This window comes from Odocoileus virginianus, chromosome 2, assembly GCF_023699985.2.
Source record: "Odocoileus virginianus isolate 20LAN1187 ecotype Illinois chromosome 2, Ovbor_1.2, whole genome shotgun sequence".
Lineage (NCBI taxonomy): Eukaryota > Metazoa > Chordata > Mammalia > Artiodactyla > Cervidae > Odocoileus > Odocoileus virginianus.
The window spans coordinates 88,918,140-88,936,667 of NC_069675.1; the positions used below are offsets into that span (position 1 = coordinate 88,918,140).

General features: G+C 40.7%; 2 protein-coding genes across 2 annotated transcripts; both read left to right on the top strand.

Moving 5' to 3' along the window:
• The first annotated feature begins 1,889 nt into the window (after nucleotides 1-1,889).
• On the top strand, nucleotides 1,890-2,828 carry LOC110146685 (olfactory receptor 1J4-like). The gene has a single exon (XM_020907621.2). The coding sequence runs from the start codon at nucleotides 1,890-1,892 to the stop codon at nucleotides 2,826-2,828; it is 939 nt and encodes a 312-aa protein (XP_020763280.2).
• A 12,474-nt stretch (nucleotides 2,829-15,302) lies between these two features.
• On the top strand, nucleotides 15,303-16,244 carry LOC139037286 (olfactory receptor 1J4-like). Its single transcript, XM_070473732.1, has one exon. It carries the CDS (start codon nucleotides 15,303-15,305, stop codon nucleotides 16,242-16,244), a length of 942 nt encoding a protein of 313 aa, XP_070329833.1.
• Nucleotides 16,245-18,528: the final 2,284 nt, after the last annotated feature.

Sequence of the window (18,528 nt, forward strand, 5' to 3'; positions counted from 1 at the left end):
TGATGAAAGTGAAAGAGGATAGTGAAAAATCTGGCTTAAAACTCAGCATTAAAAAAACAAAGATCATGGCGTCTGGTCCCATCACTTCATGGCAAACAGATGGGGAAACAATGGAAACAGTGATGACTTTATTTTCTGCAGACAGTGACTGCAGCCACTAAATTTAAAAAAACACTTGCTTATTGGAAGAAAACTGTGACAAACGTAGACAATGTATTAAAAGGAGAGGCATCACTTTGCTGACAAAGGTTTGTATAGTCAAAGCTATCATTTTTCCAGTAGTCATGTATGGATGTAAGAGTTGACCCATAAAGAAGCCTGAGTGCCAAAGAATTGAATTTTTGGACTGTGGTGCCGAAGAAGACTCTTGAGAGTCCCTCGGACAGCAAGGAGATCAAACCAGTCAATCCTAAAGGAAATCAACCCTGAATATTCATTGGAAAGACTGATACTGAAGCTGAAGCTCCAGTATTTTGGCCACCTGATGAAAAGATCAATTAATTGGAAAAGACTCTGATGCTGGAAAAGATTGAAGGCAGGAGGAGAAGCAGGCGACAGATGATGCGATATTTGGAGAGCATCATCGACTCAATGGACATGAGTTTGAGCAAACTCTGGGAGATAGTGAAGGACAGGGAAGCCTTGTGTACTGCAGTCCATGGGGTTGCAAAGAGTCGGATATGACGGAGTGGCTGAACAACAACAAAGATATGTTCCCCCAGGGAATTTATCCCACTAATAGGATCCAAACTCAGAAGTTCACCTTAAGAGTGTGAGAACTCAGATGCAAATTTTAGGCCAGTTTCTTGGTCCTTGTGCTGATCATAACACTGTTTTATTAAGTCCCTGAATTTGATACTGGGTTTTTGGATACTTATCCTGTCATAAAAGTAATCGATAAAATTTTGTATGCATTTTATGCAGGATTCTGCTCTTAGATAATTAATGAACTAATTAATGTGCATTGAATTATAACCCTCTGATTAGCTCTATGAATGTGTGATGTGTGATATTGGTATCTCAGCATTACAGAGGCACAACAAGAGGCTACGAGCCTCTACTAGCATCCCAAGTCACACAGCTAGAAAGCAGCATGGCCAGGATCGCAGCATGAGGAATCTGGCTTCAGGTCCATAGCGTAAGTCAGTCCTTTGGCAGGTGTTCCTTAGACGTTTAGTATCCAGACAGAAGAGGCCCTGTGCATCCTGTTTATTCCTGTATCCTGACTCAGCTGATAAAGAATCCACCTGCAATGTGGGAGACCTGGGTTCGATCTCTGGGTTGGAAAGATCACCTGGAGAAGGCAACAGCTACCCACTCCAGTATTCTGGCCTGGAGCATTCCATGAACTGTATAGTCCTTGGGGCCACAAAAAGTCAGATTCGACTGAGCAATTTTCACTTTCTAGTCAAAAGCTTAGTGCCAGAAACATGGTTAATTAAAAAGAAAACTAAAGAATGAATTTACTCTGGTCTCCATCCAAATTAATCTGTTGAGCATTGAGGATTTGTCACTTGCTCTGACATTAGGTGATGAAAGAAATTTAGGAGAAAATTCTTCTTCTCTATGAATAAGTTAGGGACCTTAGTGTGTGTGTGTTAGTCTCTCAGTTGTGTCTGACTCTTTGCAACGCCATGGACTGTAGTCTGCCAGGCTCCTCCATCCATGGGGTTTTCCAGGCAAGAGTACTGGAGTGGATTGCCATTTCCTTCTCCAGGGTATCTTTCCAACCCAGAGACTGAAGTTGGGTCTCTCGCATTGCAGGCAGACTCTTTACTTTCTGAGCCACCAGGGAAGCCAGAGAGACCGTAGTGTGGCAGTCATAATCTCAACATCAAAGCTTCTGATATTTCCCCCTCTCCTGCATCCCCAGCAGACATGAGTGCAGCATGAGGAAGGAAAATCAGAGCAGCATGTCCGAGTTCATCCTCCTGGGGCTTCCCATCAGGGCCGAGCAACAGGACATGTTCTTCGCCCTATTCCTGGGCGTGTACCTGACCACAGTGCTGGGCAACCTGCTCATCGTCCTGCTCATCAGGCTGGATGCTCGCCTCCACACCTCCATGTACTTCTTCCTCAGCCACTTGGCCTTCTCTGACATTTCCCTTTCCACTACCACAGTTCCAAAGATGCTGATGAACATGCAGACTCAGCAACAATCCATCCCCTATGTGGGATGCATTTCCCAGATGTATTTTTTCATACTTTTTGGCTGTCTTGACAACTTCCTTCTCGCAGTGATGGCCTATGACAGGTACGTGGCCATATGTCAGCCACTTCACTACACCGCTGTCATGAGGCAGGAGCTGTGTATCTCACTGGTAGCTGTGTCCTGGTTCTTCTGCTGTATCCACGCCCTGTTGCACACCCTCCTCTTGATCCAACTCTCCTTCTGTGCTGAAAATACCATCCCCAACTTCTTCTGTGACCTCTCTGCCCTCCTGAAGACGAGCTGCTCAGACATTTCCATCAACGAGCTGGTCATCTTTACCGAAGGAGGAATGCTGTTCATCATGCCTCTGAGTATCATCTTGGGCTCCTATGTTCGTATAGGGACCATCGTCCTGAGGGTCCCCTCCACTAAGAGACTCTTTAAAGCCTTCTCCACCTGTGGCTCCCACCTCTTTGTGGTATCTTTATACTATGGGACACTTGCTGGTGCTTACTTTTTCTCCTCATTATGGGACTCCAATGACAAAGACATAATTGCTTCAGTCATATATACAGTGGTTACTCCCATGCTGAACCCCTTTATTTATAGCCTCAGAAACAAAGATATAAAACAAGCCCTAGAAATATTTGTCTTTAGGGGTAACTTCTTCAGATGAGAATCACTAAATCCTCTGTTTACAGTCTTGAGCACAGTGACATATATCTTCTAAAATTATTCTATGGTTGGCAACTCCATGTAACTTCAAATGAATATGCATTCTGCTTTCATGTTGTTGTTTACTCATTCAGTCATGTCCAGTCTTTGCAACCCCATGAACACCAGCATGCCAGGCTTCCCTGTCCTTCTCTATCTCCCAGAGTTTGCTCAAACTCATGTCCATTGAGTCGGTGATGCCATTCTAGCATCTCATCCTCTGTTGTCCCCTTCTACTCCTCAATCTTTCCCAGCACCGGAGTCTTTACCAATGAGTTGGATCTTTGCATCAGGTGGCCAAAGTATTGGAGCTTCAGCATCAGTCCTTCCAGTGAATATTCAGGGTTGATTTCCTTTAGGATTGACTGGTTTGATATCCTTGCTGTCCAAGGTACTCTCAAGAGTCTTCTTTAGCACCACAGTTAAAAAATATCAGTTCTTCAGCACTCTTCACAGTCCAACTCTCACATCCATATGTGACTACTGGAAAAACTGTACCTTTGACTATATGGACCTTTGTCACCAAAGTGATATATCTGCTTTTTAATATGCTGTCTAGTTTTGATACAGCTTTTCTTCCAAGGAGAAAGTACATTTTAACTTCATGGCTACAGTCACTGTCTGCAGTGATTTTGGAGCCCAAGAAAAGAAAGTTTGTCAATATTTCCATTTCCCCCCCATTTGCCTTGAAGTGATAGGACCAGTTGTCATGTTGTAGTGTTGTTAATATTCCAACAAGGTCCAGTTTGTTACTTGGACTCTTTTATATTCTTTTTTTTTCTTTTATATTCTTAAATTTGTTTTTTTCTGTTTTTTCATTATCTCATAAAATATGTGAAAAATATTATGCAAAACATTTGTATACTATGTTGTTGAGGACACACAGATTTAGCATCATGATTTGCTCCTGGTGTACTGATTCTTTTATGTAAAGTGTGCTGAAATCGGATGCATTGGCTTCAAGGTGATTGGGGATGCCTTATTCCAAATCCATGTTCAATGAAAGCATGCTAGTGGATTGAAATCAATCATAATTGGGGAGAATTACCCTTTTGAGCAAGTTCTGGGAGTTGTTTTAGGACAGGGAATCCTAGTGTGAGGCAGTCCATGGTTCACAAGGAGTTGGACTGAACTGAAATAAATGGAACACTATGGAAATTAGCAAATACTACAAAGCAAGTCTCTCCTACAGTAGAGAGCCATTTTTATTCACTTAATGGAATACCACTGCATTTATAGTTAAGAGACATTTCTCTTTAGTAATGGCTCCTAACATAATATCTCATTTACTTCTGATGTTAGTAAGATATACTAGCTTTCTTTTGGGGTTTCTCACATAGCTCAGTCAGTAAAGAATCTGCCTGCAATGCAAGAGACCCAGGTTTGATTCCTGGGTCAGGAAGATCCTCTGGAGAAAGAAATGGCAGCCACTCAAGTACTCTTGCCTAGAGAATCCCGTGGACAGAGGAGCCTGGCTGGCTACAGTCCAAGGTGTCGCAAGAGTCAGACGTGACTTAGTGACTAAACCACTCCCAGCTTTCTTTTGGTTAGTGTTGTTTATATGGTATTTTTTCCACCACTTTGCTTGAAACTTTTTTATGGCTTTATCTGTAAAGTGTCAGTTGCTAGGAGTGTAAAGTTGGGTTTTGCTTTTTTTTTTTTTTATAGAAGTGAAATATTTATTTACTGAGTAGAACTGATAAGCATTCTAATATCTATTTGTATTACTCTGTGAAAAGATTTTTCTCCACAAATTCAATTCAGAATAATCCTCTTCCTTTATATCTGTTGCAGTTGTATATGGAGCTTGCTACAAATATTCTACTAGACCTCAAAACAAAGAAAAGCCAGAGGAAAATGGGTGTGAACAAAGATATGAGAAATCAGGGCATCAAGCACATTTTGAACAGAACATTGAGTAGTTAAAGGATATAAATAAAAGGATATAGGTCACAAAAGATTTTTAAGAAGAGAATGACATTAAACATTTTGGGGAAAAAATGTAGAGTTTAAGAAGTAATTAGAAAGATTAATCCAGTGGTAGATGGGACTAAAAGGAAGAAAGGATATATATATATTAAGTTACTTTTTTTAAGAGAAAATTTTACTAATACAAGCACTAGGAAACAAAGTTTAGAATAGGCACTAGCAGAGGTTTTGCTCTTTTTATGTGGATTGACAATCATTGTATTTCTGGAGAATTTATCTCAACATCCAATAAAAAATGATAGAATGTATTTGAATTTATATTGTCCATTATTTCTATATGTTTTCTTCTTGTTTCTGTTTTGCTTGTTTTTTGGGGTTTTTTTTTTTTTGGCTGAATCTTGTGGTATGTAGGATTCTAGTTCCCCAACCAGGGAATGAACCCATGCTACCCACATTGGGAGCACAGAGTCCTAACCACTGGACTGCCAGGGAAGTCTCCGTATATCTACAAGTTTTCTAATTAAGATATCTGATTTCACATTTATCTTCTCTTCTCTTACTCTTTTTTGATTAATTAAACATTTATTTTGTTATTTCACCTCCCTCCCTATTGAATAATAATAATCATATATTATTATTTTACAATTCTTCTTCTGTGCTTTATGTAGAAATTATGTCTTGCTTTTTCCTTAAACATTTTTTTATTGTAGTATAATATGTGTGTGTGCTCAGTCATTCAGTTGTATCCAACTCTTTTCAACCCCGTGGACTGCAGCTTGCCAGACTCCTCTGTCCATGGGATTTCCCAGGCAAGAATACTGAAATGGGTTGCCATTTCTTTCTCCAGGGCATCTTCCCAACCCAGATATAGAACTTGCATTTCCTGTGTCCTGCAATTATTTGCAGGTGGATTCTTTGCCACTGAGCCACCCGGAAAGCCCATTGTAGTATAATGATGCAACATGAAATGTACCATTTTAACCATTTGAAGTATACAGTTCGATGGCATTTGGTATATTTATCACTATTCTCCTATTCTAGGGCTTCAAAGGAAACTCTGTGGAACATCATTGCAATTGAGTACTTTGCAGGTATGAAAAAATAATGACAAAAATTATGAATCAATGTGGAGGGATTTCAAAGCTATATTATTAAATGGAAAAAAGAAATGTGTGAAAGAGCATCTATAGAATGCTACTTCTTGTGTAAAAATGACGGGAATCTAATACTGGGTTGGCCAAAGTATTTGTTTGGGTTTTTCCATAAAATGGTATGGAAAATCTGAATGAACTTCTTGGCCAACCCAATATATACATGTAACTTCTCACTGAGCAAGAAGCACACAAACAATAAATCAGAAACTAATGGGACTGTTTACCTACAGGAGGTGGGTGGGAATAGGATAGGAAAAGATGAGGAGATGAGTATATTTGTTTTTATAATTTGACTGTGTTATCTTTTACCTACTAAAAAATAAATAGAAGATAATGGAGAATAAAGCAAAGTAGAATAAAACAAAAAATAGCTTAACTATATTTCAAATTAATACCATAATCAGACTAAAGGGGAAAATAAACTAATTAATTATCAAACACTGAATTTTGTATGTAAATTGCTCTCACAGTAAAGAAAACATTAAGAAAGTGTTTGAGCTGAAGTTAGTTTGTCATTAACAGTGGTTTGAGTTCAAGATTCTGAAATTACTTGTATTCAAAGATTTAGCAAATAAATAGACCTATTCTGGAAAAGGGAGTAATTCATCAGTTGGGGAAAGATGCCATGTACATGGAAAAGCAGAGGCTGGAAAGAACTCTATGGTGTCAAGCTTGCATTGGGTATGTATCAACATGAGCTCGTGGATTTTAATATGTCTAAACAAGCTCAAATGTTATATTCCATATCAATACTGGTTCCCATCCCACATTCTTTCTGTTCCACTCCTGACCTGTTGCCTATGGGTATTAGTTTATTAGATCCTAGTTCATTTTCATCAAGGTTGTTCTGGCTTCTGTGGGTCTTTTGTGGTTCTATATGGATGGAATAAATAGTGACAGTGAAACGAGTGCTCTAATACAGTTCGATGTCAGTGGTGTGGGACTCTCAAGGGTTAATACTGCTCAGTCTGGACCTTGCTATGATATATGGGGAGGCAGAATCCATTGCTGGGTTCTTCAAAGGTCAAGGGCATTCACCTCTTCTCCTCCTCCTCCTGACCAGGCAGAGGGATGGCTAACATGTCGGTGACATTAGGGACATCTTCTCCCAGGACTCCTGTGGCTCAGCCCTTTGCCCTCTGCAAAGATTTATCTCAAGAGGAAGGCAAAAATTGGCCAATTAGCTTAGTTGCTTTTTTCTCTAACCCGAAGCTTGGGGCTGAGTTACCTGGGGCCTTGGTCCTATTGGTAGAAATGAATCTTCCTGCTCATAGTTCTAGCTCTTGTAATCAGGCATGGAAGGTGCTAAAGATCCTTAGATCATGGAGGTATAAGAGATGGGTGTTTAAGTAGCAGCCTGGACAAGCAAACATCAACATCGATCTGAGCAAGGTGGGGAACCATCTCTTTTCCTAGAAATGTGCATTGGTGTGAGGACTAGGAGAAAGAGAGAGAAAAAGTGTTTTGGTTCGCACACTGACTAAATGGTGCTACCAGCCACACAAGTGGCCATAAATTTAAAATGAATTAAAATTACCTAAAATTAATAATTTGCTTTCTTACTTGCACTAGTTATATTTCAAGTCTTTAGTAGTCACATGTGGTTCAGCCAGTTTAGTTCAGTTCAGTCGCTCAGTTGTTTCCGACTCTTTGAGACCCCATGAATCGCAGCACGCCAGGCCTCCCTGTCCATCACCAACTCCCGCAGTTTACTCAAACTCATGTCCATCGAGTCAGTGATGCCATCCAGCCATCTCATCCTCTGTCATCCCCTTCTCCTCCTGCCCCAATCCCTCCCAGTATCAGGGTCTTTTCCAACGAGTCAACTCTTCACATGAGGTGGCCAAAATATTGGAGTTTCAGCTTAACATCAGTCCTTCCAATGAACATCCAGGACTGATCTCCTTTAGGATGGACTGGTTGGATCTCCTTGCAGTCCAAGGGACTCTCAAGAGTCTTCTCCAACACCACAGTTCAAAAGCATCAATTTTTTGGCACTCAGCTTTCTTCACAGTCCAACTCTCACATCCATACATGACCACTGGAGAAACAATAGCCTTGACTAGACGGACCTTTGTTGGCAAAGTAATGTCTCTGCTTTTTAATATGCTATCTAGGTTGGTCATAACTTTCCTTCCAAGGAGTAAGCGTCTTTTAACTTCATGGCTGCAATCACCATCTGCAGTCATTTTGGAGTCCAAAGCAATAAAGTCTGACACTGTTTCCACATCTATTTCCCATGAAATATTTCACATGAGGTTAGTACTATTGTATTGAACCAAGCAGATGTAGAATATTTCCATCACTGTAGAACGTCCTATAATGGGCTGATAACAGACCATGGAGGGCTGGAATTCCCTTGCAATGCATGGGTATTGGCTTGTATTGGTATGTGTGTGTTATTTGTGTGTTGAGTTTGACTATAGGTGATTCACTGTGTGTAGTGGAGTTTCTCTGTGTGGGTGTATTGTTTATGAACTGTCTGGGTGACTGGATGTGGTCTTGGCATATTTTTTTAAAACAGCTTTTGCTGTGTGATTGTTATATAAAACTGTACATATCTAATGTACACAGTTTGAGGAGTTTGGACATATGTACACACATGTAAAACCATCACCACAATCAAGTCATCAACATATCTATCTACTCTAAAAATTTCCTTTTGTCCCTTTTTTGTGGTAAGAAATGAATTTTTAAGAATTTTTAATGAATTTTAAGTGCACAATATAGAATTTTTGACTCTAGGCAATATGCTGTATAGTAGGTGTCTAGAATTAATTCTTCTTGCATAATTGAAACTTTATATCGATTGAATAATATACTACATTTTCCCCTCCTCTCCAGCCCTTGATAATCTTCATTCATTCTCTGCTTCTGTGAATTTCTTAAACTGAAATCATGCAATATGTTTCCTTAATGAACTGGTTTATTTAACTTAGCATAATATCCTCCTGGTGTATCCCCACTGTCACAAATGTCGGAATTTCCTTTTTTAAAGGCAAAATAATATTTCATTGTATGTATATATGCCATATTTTCTTTACCCATTCATCTGACAATAGACATTTGAATTGTTTCCATAACTTAACTATTGTGAATAGTACTGCAATACACATGGGAGTAGATGATTTCTATTGTTTCTGATATATACCCACTTCTATACCCATTTCTATTCTTTCTGATGTATACCCACTTCTGGGTAGAAGTGGGATCACTGGATCGTATGGTAATTCTGTTTTTAATGTTTTGGGGGAAACTCCATACTGTTTTCCAAAGCAACTGCACCATTTACATCTGCACCAACAGTGTAGAAGGGTTTTTGTTTGCATGATATATAAGTTGTATAAAGACAAAGTATTTAATTTTAAAGCTGTGTGTAAGTTGGTCGGAGTCCATAAAAACCTCTTCACTTTACTATATGATAAGTCAGAAAGGGTCAAAAAGAAGCACCTTGGGTTTTGTTTCTCTACCACTCTATGTGTCTGTTTTCTGTACAACACATTCACAATCTAATTCTCCTCTCTTTGAATGAGTGTAGAGTGGCGTGAGCTAAGTGAGGGACTTAGAAACAAGTGTATGCATTTGGCCTGGGGAGAGAACCTCGCAGTCTGACTCTTCTCTTGTCTCAGCTCTATACATAAACAGGCAGCTCTATACAAAGTCTTCTATATGCCAAGTTGGTAGCAATTTGTCCTGGTGGCTTGAAGGTTACCGAAGTTCTCCAGGGCTTTTTTTTCATCGACATTTAATTATTTCCATATTTCTACTTTGGAGGACGTGGTGGAGTCAATTCTGGAACCCTGTCTAGTTAACCTGATGATTGTGAATTCTGATACAACTTTTTGGTCCTACAGCATCTGTAATGTCTTGACTCTCTGACCACAACGCTGGGCAAGTTCTCATGTCACTCACTTTGTGAGCATGCTCAGAACTCACTCAGCCATTTTATTTATTTATTTATTTATATTATTCAGTATCATTACAATAGTATATTTGAAGAATGTCTGGTAACTCTTTTTTTTTCCATTTATTTTAATTAGTTGGAGGCTAATTACTTTACAGTATTGTGGTTTTTGCCATACATTGACATGAATCAGCTGTGGATTTGAAAGGTTGTTGCTGAACTAATAAGACGCCGGGATTCTTGGCCTCCGGAGGAGACGAATTCAATCCGGGGCCAGAGACGAGGCTGGATCGCTCAGAGCTCTTGTGTAATAAAGTTTCATTAAAGTATAAAGGAGATTGAGAAAGCTTCTGACATAGGCATCAGAAGGGGGCAGAAAGAGTGCCCCACCTCCTAGTCTTTAGCTGTAAGTTATATAATCACTCAGAGTCTGTTAATGAGAAGAAAGGAGTGTCTTAGAATTTAGAATGGCACCAGATAATTCATCCCCAGCCATAAAACGATTGACTTGAATCTTGTAGAAGGGCAGATTACCAACAAATAGTTTCATTTACATAGATTAGGGGAACAATATCTGAGTAAGTAGGTTAGGTCATTTGTCGGAACTTACAGAGACTGGGATAAATTAACATATCTTAAAACAAACATTTCCATAAGAAAAAGAAATGTATTGGTTAACTCAAGGTTTGAGAATAGTTAGCTTCAGGTGAAACCAGGTGTCATGGCAACAACAGCATTTTAAGAGAAACCCCGTTTTGTATAGAGAAGGAAAAAATATCGCTGGTTTGTTTCCTCCTGCCGCTTAAGAAAGATAAAAATATCTGGCACTTGCAGCCTATTTCCTCCGTTTGGAGACCCCTGACCTTCCTGCCTGTTACTCTCTCAGATTTATATGTATTCCCTATCCCGATCCCCCTCCCACCTCCCTCTCCACCCGATCCCTCTGGATCTTCCCAGTGCACCAGGCCTGAGCACTTGTCTTCATACATCAAACCTGGGCTGGCTGATCCCTTGATAATATACATGTTTCGATGCTGTTCTCTCTAAACATCCCACCCTCGCCTTCTCCCACAGAGTCCAAAAGTCTGTTCTGTACATCTGTGTCTCTTTTTCTGTTTTGCATATAGGGTTATCATTACCGTCTTTCTAAATTCCACATATATGCGTTAGTATACTGTATTGGTCTTTATCTTTCTGGCTTACTTCACTCTGTAGAATGGGCTACAGTTTCATCCACCTCATTAGAACTGATTCAAATGAATTCTTTTTAGTGGCTGTCACTCAGCCATTTTAAAACACTGGAGAAGGGAAGAGAGAGACAGTGGCGTACATGAAGACAATTATGTGTGTCATGCTTGGCCACTCAAGTCACGTCCAAGCTTTCTGACACTATGGACTGTAGCCAGCCAGGCTCCTATGTCCATGGGATTCTCCTGACAAAAGTACTGGAGTGGGTTGCCCTTTTCTCCTCCAGGGAATCTTCCCTACCCATGAATCAAACTGGCATTTCCTGCATCTTATCATCTATATTGTCAGGCAGATTTCGGAAGGCAGATACTAATATGTATTCCAAATTTTTTTAAGTGTAGCGAGTCAAGTGCTATGGATGTGCTCATCTTTAGGGACCATAGTCTGGGCCCTGGATGTGAGAGGGAGACTCCAGAAGTCAACACACATTTTCAGGAAGCTTCTTGATCTTGCTTGATGGTCTTCTCATGTCTTTGTTATATTTAGTTTCTGATCTGGGATCTTGGTCATTCATTTTGCCTAAGTAATGGATTGCGTTATATAGTTTTTGGGTCACTCTCCTTTTGACTGCTTCTTTTTAGTCAATGCTTATTAACCCTTGTGACATATTTCTAAATTAACAAATTTTTATTGTGCTAAAATATATATGACATAAGTATCACCATTTCAATGATATTTAAGTGTACAGTTCTGTGGCATTAAGTATGTTCATATTGTTGCACCACCATCCACTACAGAACACTTTTATCTTCCCAAAATGAAATTCTACATCTACTGAATAATAATTCCTCATTTTCATCCCCCCATGCAAGGCCCAGCAACCACCATTCTATTTTTTGTCTCTAGGAATTTCACCATTCTAGGAATCTCATTTAAGTGGAATCATGCAGTAATTACATATTTGTGACTGGCTGATTTTACTTAGCATAATGTCCTCAATACATGAACCATGAACTTCCAGATGTTCAAGCTGGTTTTAGAAAAGGCAGAGGAACCAGAGTTCAAATTGCCAACATCTGCTGGATCATCGAAAAAGCAAGAGAGTTCTAGAAAAAACATGTATTTCTTCTTTATTGACTATGTCAAAGCCTTTGACTGTGTGGATCACAATAAACTGTGGAAAATTCTGAAAGAGATGGGAATACCAGACCACCTGACCTGCCTCTTGAGAAACCTGTATTCAGGTCAGGAAGCAACAGTTAGAACTGGACATGGAACAACAGACTGGTTCCAAATAGGAAAAGGAGTACATCAAGGCTGTATATTGTCACCCTGCTTATTTAATTTATATGCAGAGTACACCATGAGAAATGCTGGGCTGGATGAAGCACAAGCTGGAATCAAGATTCTGGGAGAAATATCGATAACCTCAGATATGCAGATGACACCACCCTTATGGCAGAAAATGAAAAAGAACTAAAGAGCCTCTTGATGAAAGTGGAAGAGGAGAGTGAAAAAGTTGGCTTAAAGCTCAACATTCAGAAAACTAAGATCATGGCATCTGGTCCCATCACTTCATGGCAAATAGATGGGGAAACAGTGGAAACAGTGTCAGACTTTATTGCTTTGGGCTCCAAAATCACTGCAGATGTTGATTGCAGCCATGAAATTAAAAGATGCTTACTCCTTGGAAGGAAAGTTATGACAAACCTAGACAGCATATTAAAAAGCAGAGACATTACTTTGCCAACAAAGGTCCATCTAGTCAAGGCTATGGTTTTTCCAGTGGTTATGTATGGATGTGAGAGTTGGACTGTAGAGAAAGCTGAGTGCCGAAAAATTGATGCTTTTGAACTATGGTGTTGGAAAAAACTCTTGAGAGTCCCTTGGACTGCAAGGCAATACAACCAGTCCATCCTAAAGGAAATCAGTCCTGGGTGTTCATTGGAAGGACTGAAGTTGAAATTGAAATTCCAATATTTTGGCCACCTCATGTGAAGAGTTGACTCATTGGAAAAGACTCTGATGCTGAGAGGAGAAGGGGATGACAGAGGATGAGACGGCTGGATGGAATCACCAACTCGATGGACATGAGTTTGAGTAAACGGTGGGAGTTGGTGATGGAGAGGGAGGCCTGGCATGCTGCGATTCATAGGGTCTCAAAGAGTCAGACACGACTGAGTGACTGAACTGAACTGAACTGAATGTCCTCAAGATTTATTGATGTTGTAGCACATGTCAGGATTTCTTTCCTTTTTAAGGTTGAGTAATATTCCATTGCATGTAGAGACCACATTTTGTTTATCCATTCATTTGTCAGTAGATACAGATTCTTTTCATTTTTTTGCTATTGTGAATAATATTGCTTTAAACATGGGCTTCCCTTGGTGCTCAGCTGGTAAAGAATCCACCTACAATATGGGAGACCTGGGTTCAATCCCTGGGTTGGGAAGATCCTCTGGAGAAGGGAGAGGCTGCACATTCCACTATTCTGGCCTGGAGAATTCCATGGACTACAGCCCATTGGGTTCACAAAGATTCAGACACAACTGAGCGACTTTCACTTCACTTCACTTCAAACATGGCTATACAAATACCTTTTAAGCCCCTGCTTTCAGTTCTTTGGGACATATTATCAGAAATGAAATTTCTGAGGTGTTAGTCACTTAGTCATGTCCACCGAAGATCATGGCATCCAGTCCCATCACTTCATGGCAGATAGATGGGGAAACAGTGGCTGACTTAATTTTTCTGGGTTCCAAATTCACTGCAGATGGTGATTGCAGCCATGAAATTAATAGATGCTTACTCCTTGGAAGGACAGTTATGACCAACCTAGACAGCATATTTAAAAGCAGAGACATCATTTTGCCAACAAAGGTCCATCTAGTCAAGGCTATGGTTTCTCCAGTGGTCATGTATGGATGTGAGAGTTGGGCTATAAAGAAGGCTGAGTGCTGAAGAATTGATGCTTTTGAACTGTGGTGTTGGAGAAGACTCTTGAGAGTCCCTTGGACTGTAAGGAGATCCAACCAGTCCATCCTAAAGGAGATCAGTTCTGGGTGTTCATTGGAAGGACTAATGTTGAAGCTGAAACTCCAATACTTCGGCCACCTGATGCAAAGAGCTGACTCATTGGAAAAGACCCTGATGCTGGGAGGGATTGGGGGCAGGAGGAGAAGGGGATGACAGAGGATGAGATGGTTGGATGGCATCACTGACTCTATGGACATAGGTTTGGGTGGACTCCGGAAGTTGGTGATGGATGAAAGTAGGAAATGTCAGGAACTTAGACATACTGAGCATAGCAATTACCATACATTACCATTTTCTCCCAGCGGCTGTGTCAATATACAGACAAATCTCACTCTATTTTGCTGTGGTTCATGGGGTCACGAGGAGTCGGACATGACTGAGTGACTGAACTAAACTGAACTGAGCTCTTTTGTGACCCCATGGACTATATATAGCCTACCAGGCTCCTCTGTCCATGGAATTCTACAGGCAAGAATATTAGAGTGGGTTGCCATTCCCTTCTCCAGGGAATCTTCCCAACCCAGGGATTGAACCTGAGTCTTCTGCATTGCAGGCAGATACTTTACCGTTGAGCCACCAGGGAAGTCCTGAAATTTCTGAATCATATAGTAATTCTATGCTTAATTTTTTGAGGAACTGACATAATGTTTCATTACTTCCTTTCTCCCTTCCTCTCTCCCTCCCTCCATTTTTTTCTTTCTATGTCATTCTAATGATAAGAGGTGAGTTTATGGGTTGAACGCTTATTTTGTACATGGTGTATTACTTTTACAATAATGCTTTAAGTGGTATCTGTGTGAGTGTGTGTTTTTGTTTGTGCGTGCACAAGACAGACACAAGCACGTAAGCAGGCTGGTTGTAAAGTCATGGAAGGGACTGTATCTTATTTATTACTCTCCCTCTAATGTCTATAGTAGTGTCTCCACTAAGTTTAAAAAAGAATGAGGTGTTATGATTTCCATTGAAGAGTCTTATTGATGTTCATTCATTAGTGTGTTATTGGTGTCTCCAAGGGACTGTGTCAGTGTTCAGACAGATCACATTTTCATTGTTCTCACCACACTGGATGAGGCATCAATGTCTGAGTGAAATGCAGTGAGATTTGTCTGTACAATGACACAGCTACTGGAAGACAGTATGTAACCATATGGTAATTGCCATGTTCAATATGTCTAAGTTCCTGACCTTTCCCATTCTGTTCATCCCCAGCAGAGATAAGAAGAGCATGAGGCCTGAGAACCAGAGCCACATGTCCGAGTTCCTCCTCCTGGGGCTCCCCATCCGGCCAGAGCCACAGGGTGTGTTCTTTGTCCTGTTCCTGGGCATGTACCTGACCACAGTGCTGGGCAACCTGCTCATCATCCTGCTCATCAGGCTGGACCCTCGCCTCCACACCCCCATGTACTTCTTCCTCAGCCACTTGGCCCTCACTGATGTTTCCTTTTCATCTGTCACTGTCCCTAAGATGCTGATAAACATGCAAACCCAGGATCAATCCATCCCCTATGCAGGGTGCATAGCACAGATGTATTTTTTCCTATTTTTTGGCTGCACTGATAACCTTCTTCTTGTAGTGATGGCTTATGACAGGTACGTGGCCATCTGTCACCCTCTCCACTACACCACCATCATGAGCAGGGGGCTGTGTATGTTTCTGCTGGCTGGATCCTGGCTCCTCTCTTGTGTCGGTGCCCTGTCCCACACCATCCTCCTGGCTCAGCTGTCCTTCTGTGCGGAGAACATCATCCCACATTTCTTCTGTGACCTTGCTGCCCTGCTCAAGCTCTCCTGCTCAGACACCTCTCTCAATGAGCTGCTCATATTCACTGTAGGGACTGCAGTTGTCATTCTTCCACTGAGTGGCATTCTGGTCTCTTATGGCCTCATTGGGGTCTCCATCCTGAGGGTCCCTTCTTCCAAGGGGATCTGCAAAGCCCTGTCAACCTGTGGCTCCCACCTCTCTGTGGTGTCTCTATTCTATGGAACCATTATGGCACTGTACTTTTCCACCTCATCAGGCAAGTCCAATGACAAAGACATGATTGCTTCAGTGATGTACACAGTGGTGACCCCCATGCTGAACCCCTTCATCTACAGCCTAAGGAACAGAGACATGAAATTGGCTCTGGGAGTTCTTTTCAGAAGGAATAACCTTCTCATCAAGTGAGAATCACCTAACTATGTTCTTATTTAAACCCACTGACTTTGTCAGAAACACCCTCTTAAAAAGTTGCGTGTTGACCGCACATGTCTCTAGCTTCTTCCCAGTTATTCTTTTTTTTTTTCCATTTATTTTTATTAGTTGGAGGCTAGTTACCAGCCCAGTTATTCTTTATTTTTTTTTTAACTTTTTTTTTTTAATTAGTTGGAGGCTAATTACTTTACAGCATTGCAGTGGTTTTTGTCATACATTGAATTCTTTAAATGGTCACTATGTCACTGGGCCAATTCCTTTTATTTTAGTCATATCTGTTTTCCATTCATTCTTCCGTTGCCCCGCAACACACGTGCAACTTGTGGTCTTCAAAGCACCAAACGCCGTATTAGTGAGACATGTGATTGATCATTCTGAATACATTGTGCTATGTGTTTTTGGTTTTGTTTTGGTTTTTAGTATTTATTTATTTGGCTGTGTCTTAGCTGCAGCACACAGGATCTTTGTTGCATCATGTGGGATCTCTCTTTGCAGCACACAGACTCTCTGGTTGTGGCCCAGGGGCTCAGAAATTGCCACACATAGGCTTAGCTGCTCCATGGCATGTAGGATCTTAGTTTCCCAACTGGAAGTCAACCCTGTGCCCCCTGCTTGCAAGGCAAATTCTTAATCACTCGACCACCAGGAAGGTTTCATGAGTATGCTGCCCTATTGTTTTATCTTCCTGAAGAGAGAAAGACTTGCTAAGACAACAACACACATCAACCACCTCTCTCAAAAGGTAATCATGACAGTAGCATTTTACGCTTCCTTTTTAATGATGAAGCCAGGTTTGTTTTAAATTTAGGCCAAGATTAGAGATGTGAAATATGGTTGTATTTTGGACCAAGCTGTACCTTCATGGGCTTCCCTGGTGGCTTTAGAGGTAAAGAAACTGCCTGCCAATGCAGGAGGTGAGGGTTAGATCCCTGGGTCAGGAAGATCCTCTGGAGTAGACCATGCAACCCACTCCAGTATTCTTGCCTGGAGAATCCCATGGACAAAGGAGCCTGGTGGGCTACAGTCCATAGGGTCACAAAGAGTCAGACTGAAGCCACTTAGCAAACTTGCACACATGTTCCTTCTCAAACACTGGGTTTCTGATCCTCAAGTGGTGGATGGTCAGAATTCTCCAACGCGTTACAGCACTTCACTTTCTATGATGAAATGAGCATTTTGGAATCTCAAGTAGAGTCAGATTAAGTTTTAGGGAATATTCTTTTTATAAGTTAAAGAACCCTCCTTAGTAATAGGTGATATAACTTTTCATTATAACTTGAGTTTCTATATGCTGAAATAAATGAGACACAAACCAGTCCCTTATTTCTTCTTTCTTGTCAATTGTTTCCCAGGCACAAATATTCAGTTAAGTTCCTAATTTTTAGTTTTAATGAAGTCCAGAATGCTAGCTTCTCAATGCAGAATCTAGCTAATAAAGTACTTTTGATGGTTTGCTAAAACTGAAATAGACTCTAATTTGATTGCACCTGTGACAGTAGCAGACCACAGAGTAGTCAAACTGATTACCAAATTTCTCCATCCTAGGAAGACTACAATTTTTCCCCTCTAAATTGGATTTTTGTGTTGAGAACAGGCTTCTGCTGTCTGATTACTTTTAGCATGGGAAAGTAAGTGTTGTCTTTTACCCAGATATCACACGTTTGTTAGGATAAAACTAAATGCATGAACTCACAGTTTATGTACACAAAAATATTTACTGCATGACTACTATGGGTCAGGCAATTTTCTACATTCTAGTAATACAAGTTAAAAAAAATTGATCCCCTTGTAGAGTTTACATTTCAGCACTCCCCATCCTGCTCATTATGCTCCTTTTTTTTTTTCCCATAGTAGTTTTGAACCTTCCAACACACCATTAGCTTTACTTATTTTTTGTCATTGTTACTTTACTGGAATGTAAGCTCTACGGAAGATGGGTTTTGTCTGATACAAATAAATTCTAGGTTTGTTGGTAGGTAAAAACTTCTATGAATAAAGGAGACTTAAAAAGGGGGATCAAGAGTGCTAGGGGTGAGGTCTGACTCTTTGCAACTCCATGGACCATAGCCTGCCAGGCTCCTCTGTCCATGGAATTCTCCAAGCCAGGATGCTAGAGTGGGCAGCCGGTCCCTTCTCCAGAGGATCTTCCCAATCCAGGGATAAAACCCAGGTCTCCCACAGTGCAGGCAGATTCTTTCACGGTCTGAGCCACCAGCGAAGCCCAACTTTCACAAAAAGTGGGTTCAAGAGTGTTAGG

What these genes read in the sequence shown, in the direction of transcription:
- LOC139037286 (XM_070473732.1), top strand. Translation starts at nt 15,303, where the DNA reads ATGAGGCCTGAGAACCAGAGCCACATGTCCGAGTTCCTCCTCCTGGGG.
- LOC110146685 (XM_020907621.2), top strand. Translation starts at nt 1,890, where the DNA reads ATGAGGAAGGAAAATCAGAGCAGCATGTCCGAGTTCATCCTCCTGGGG.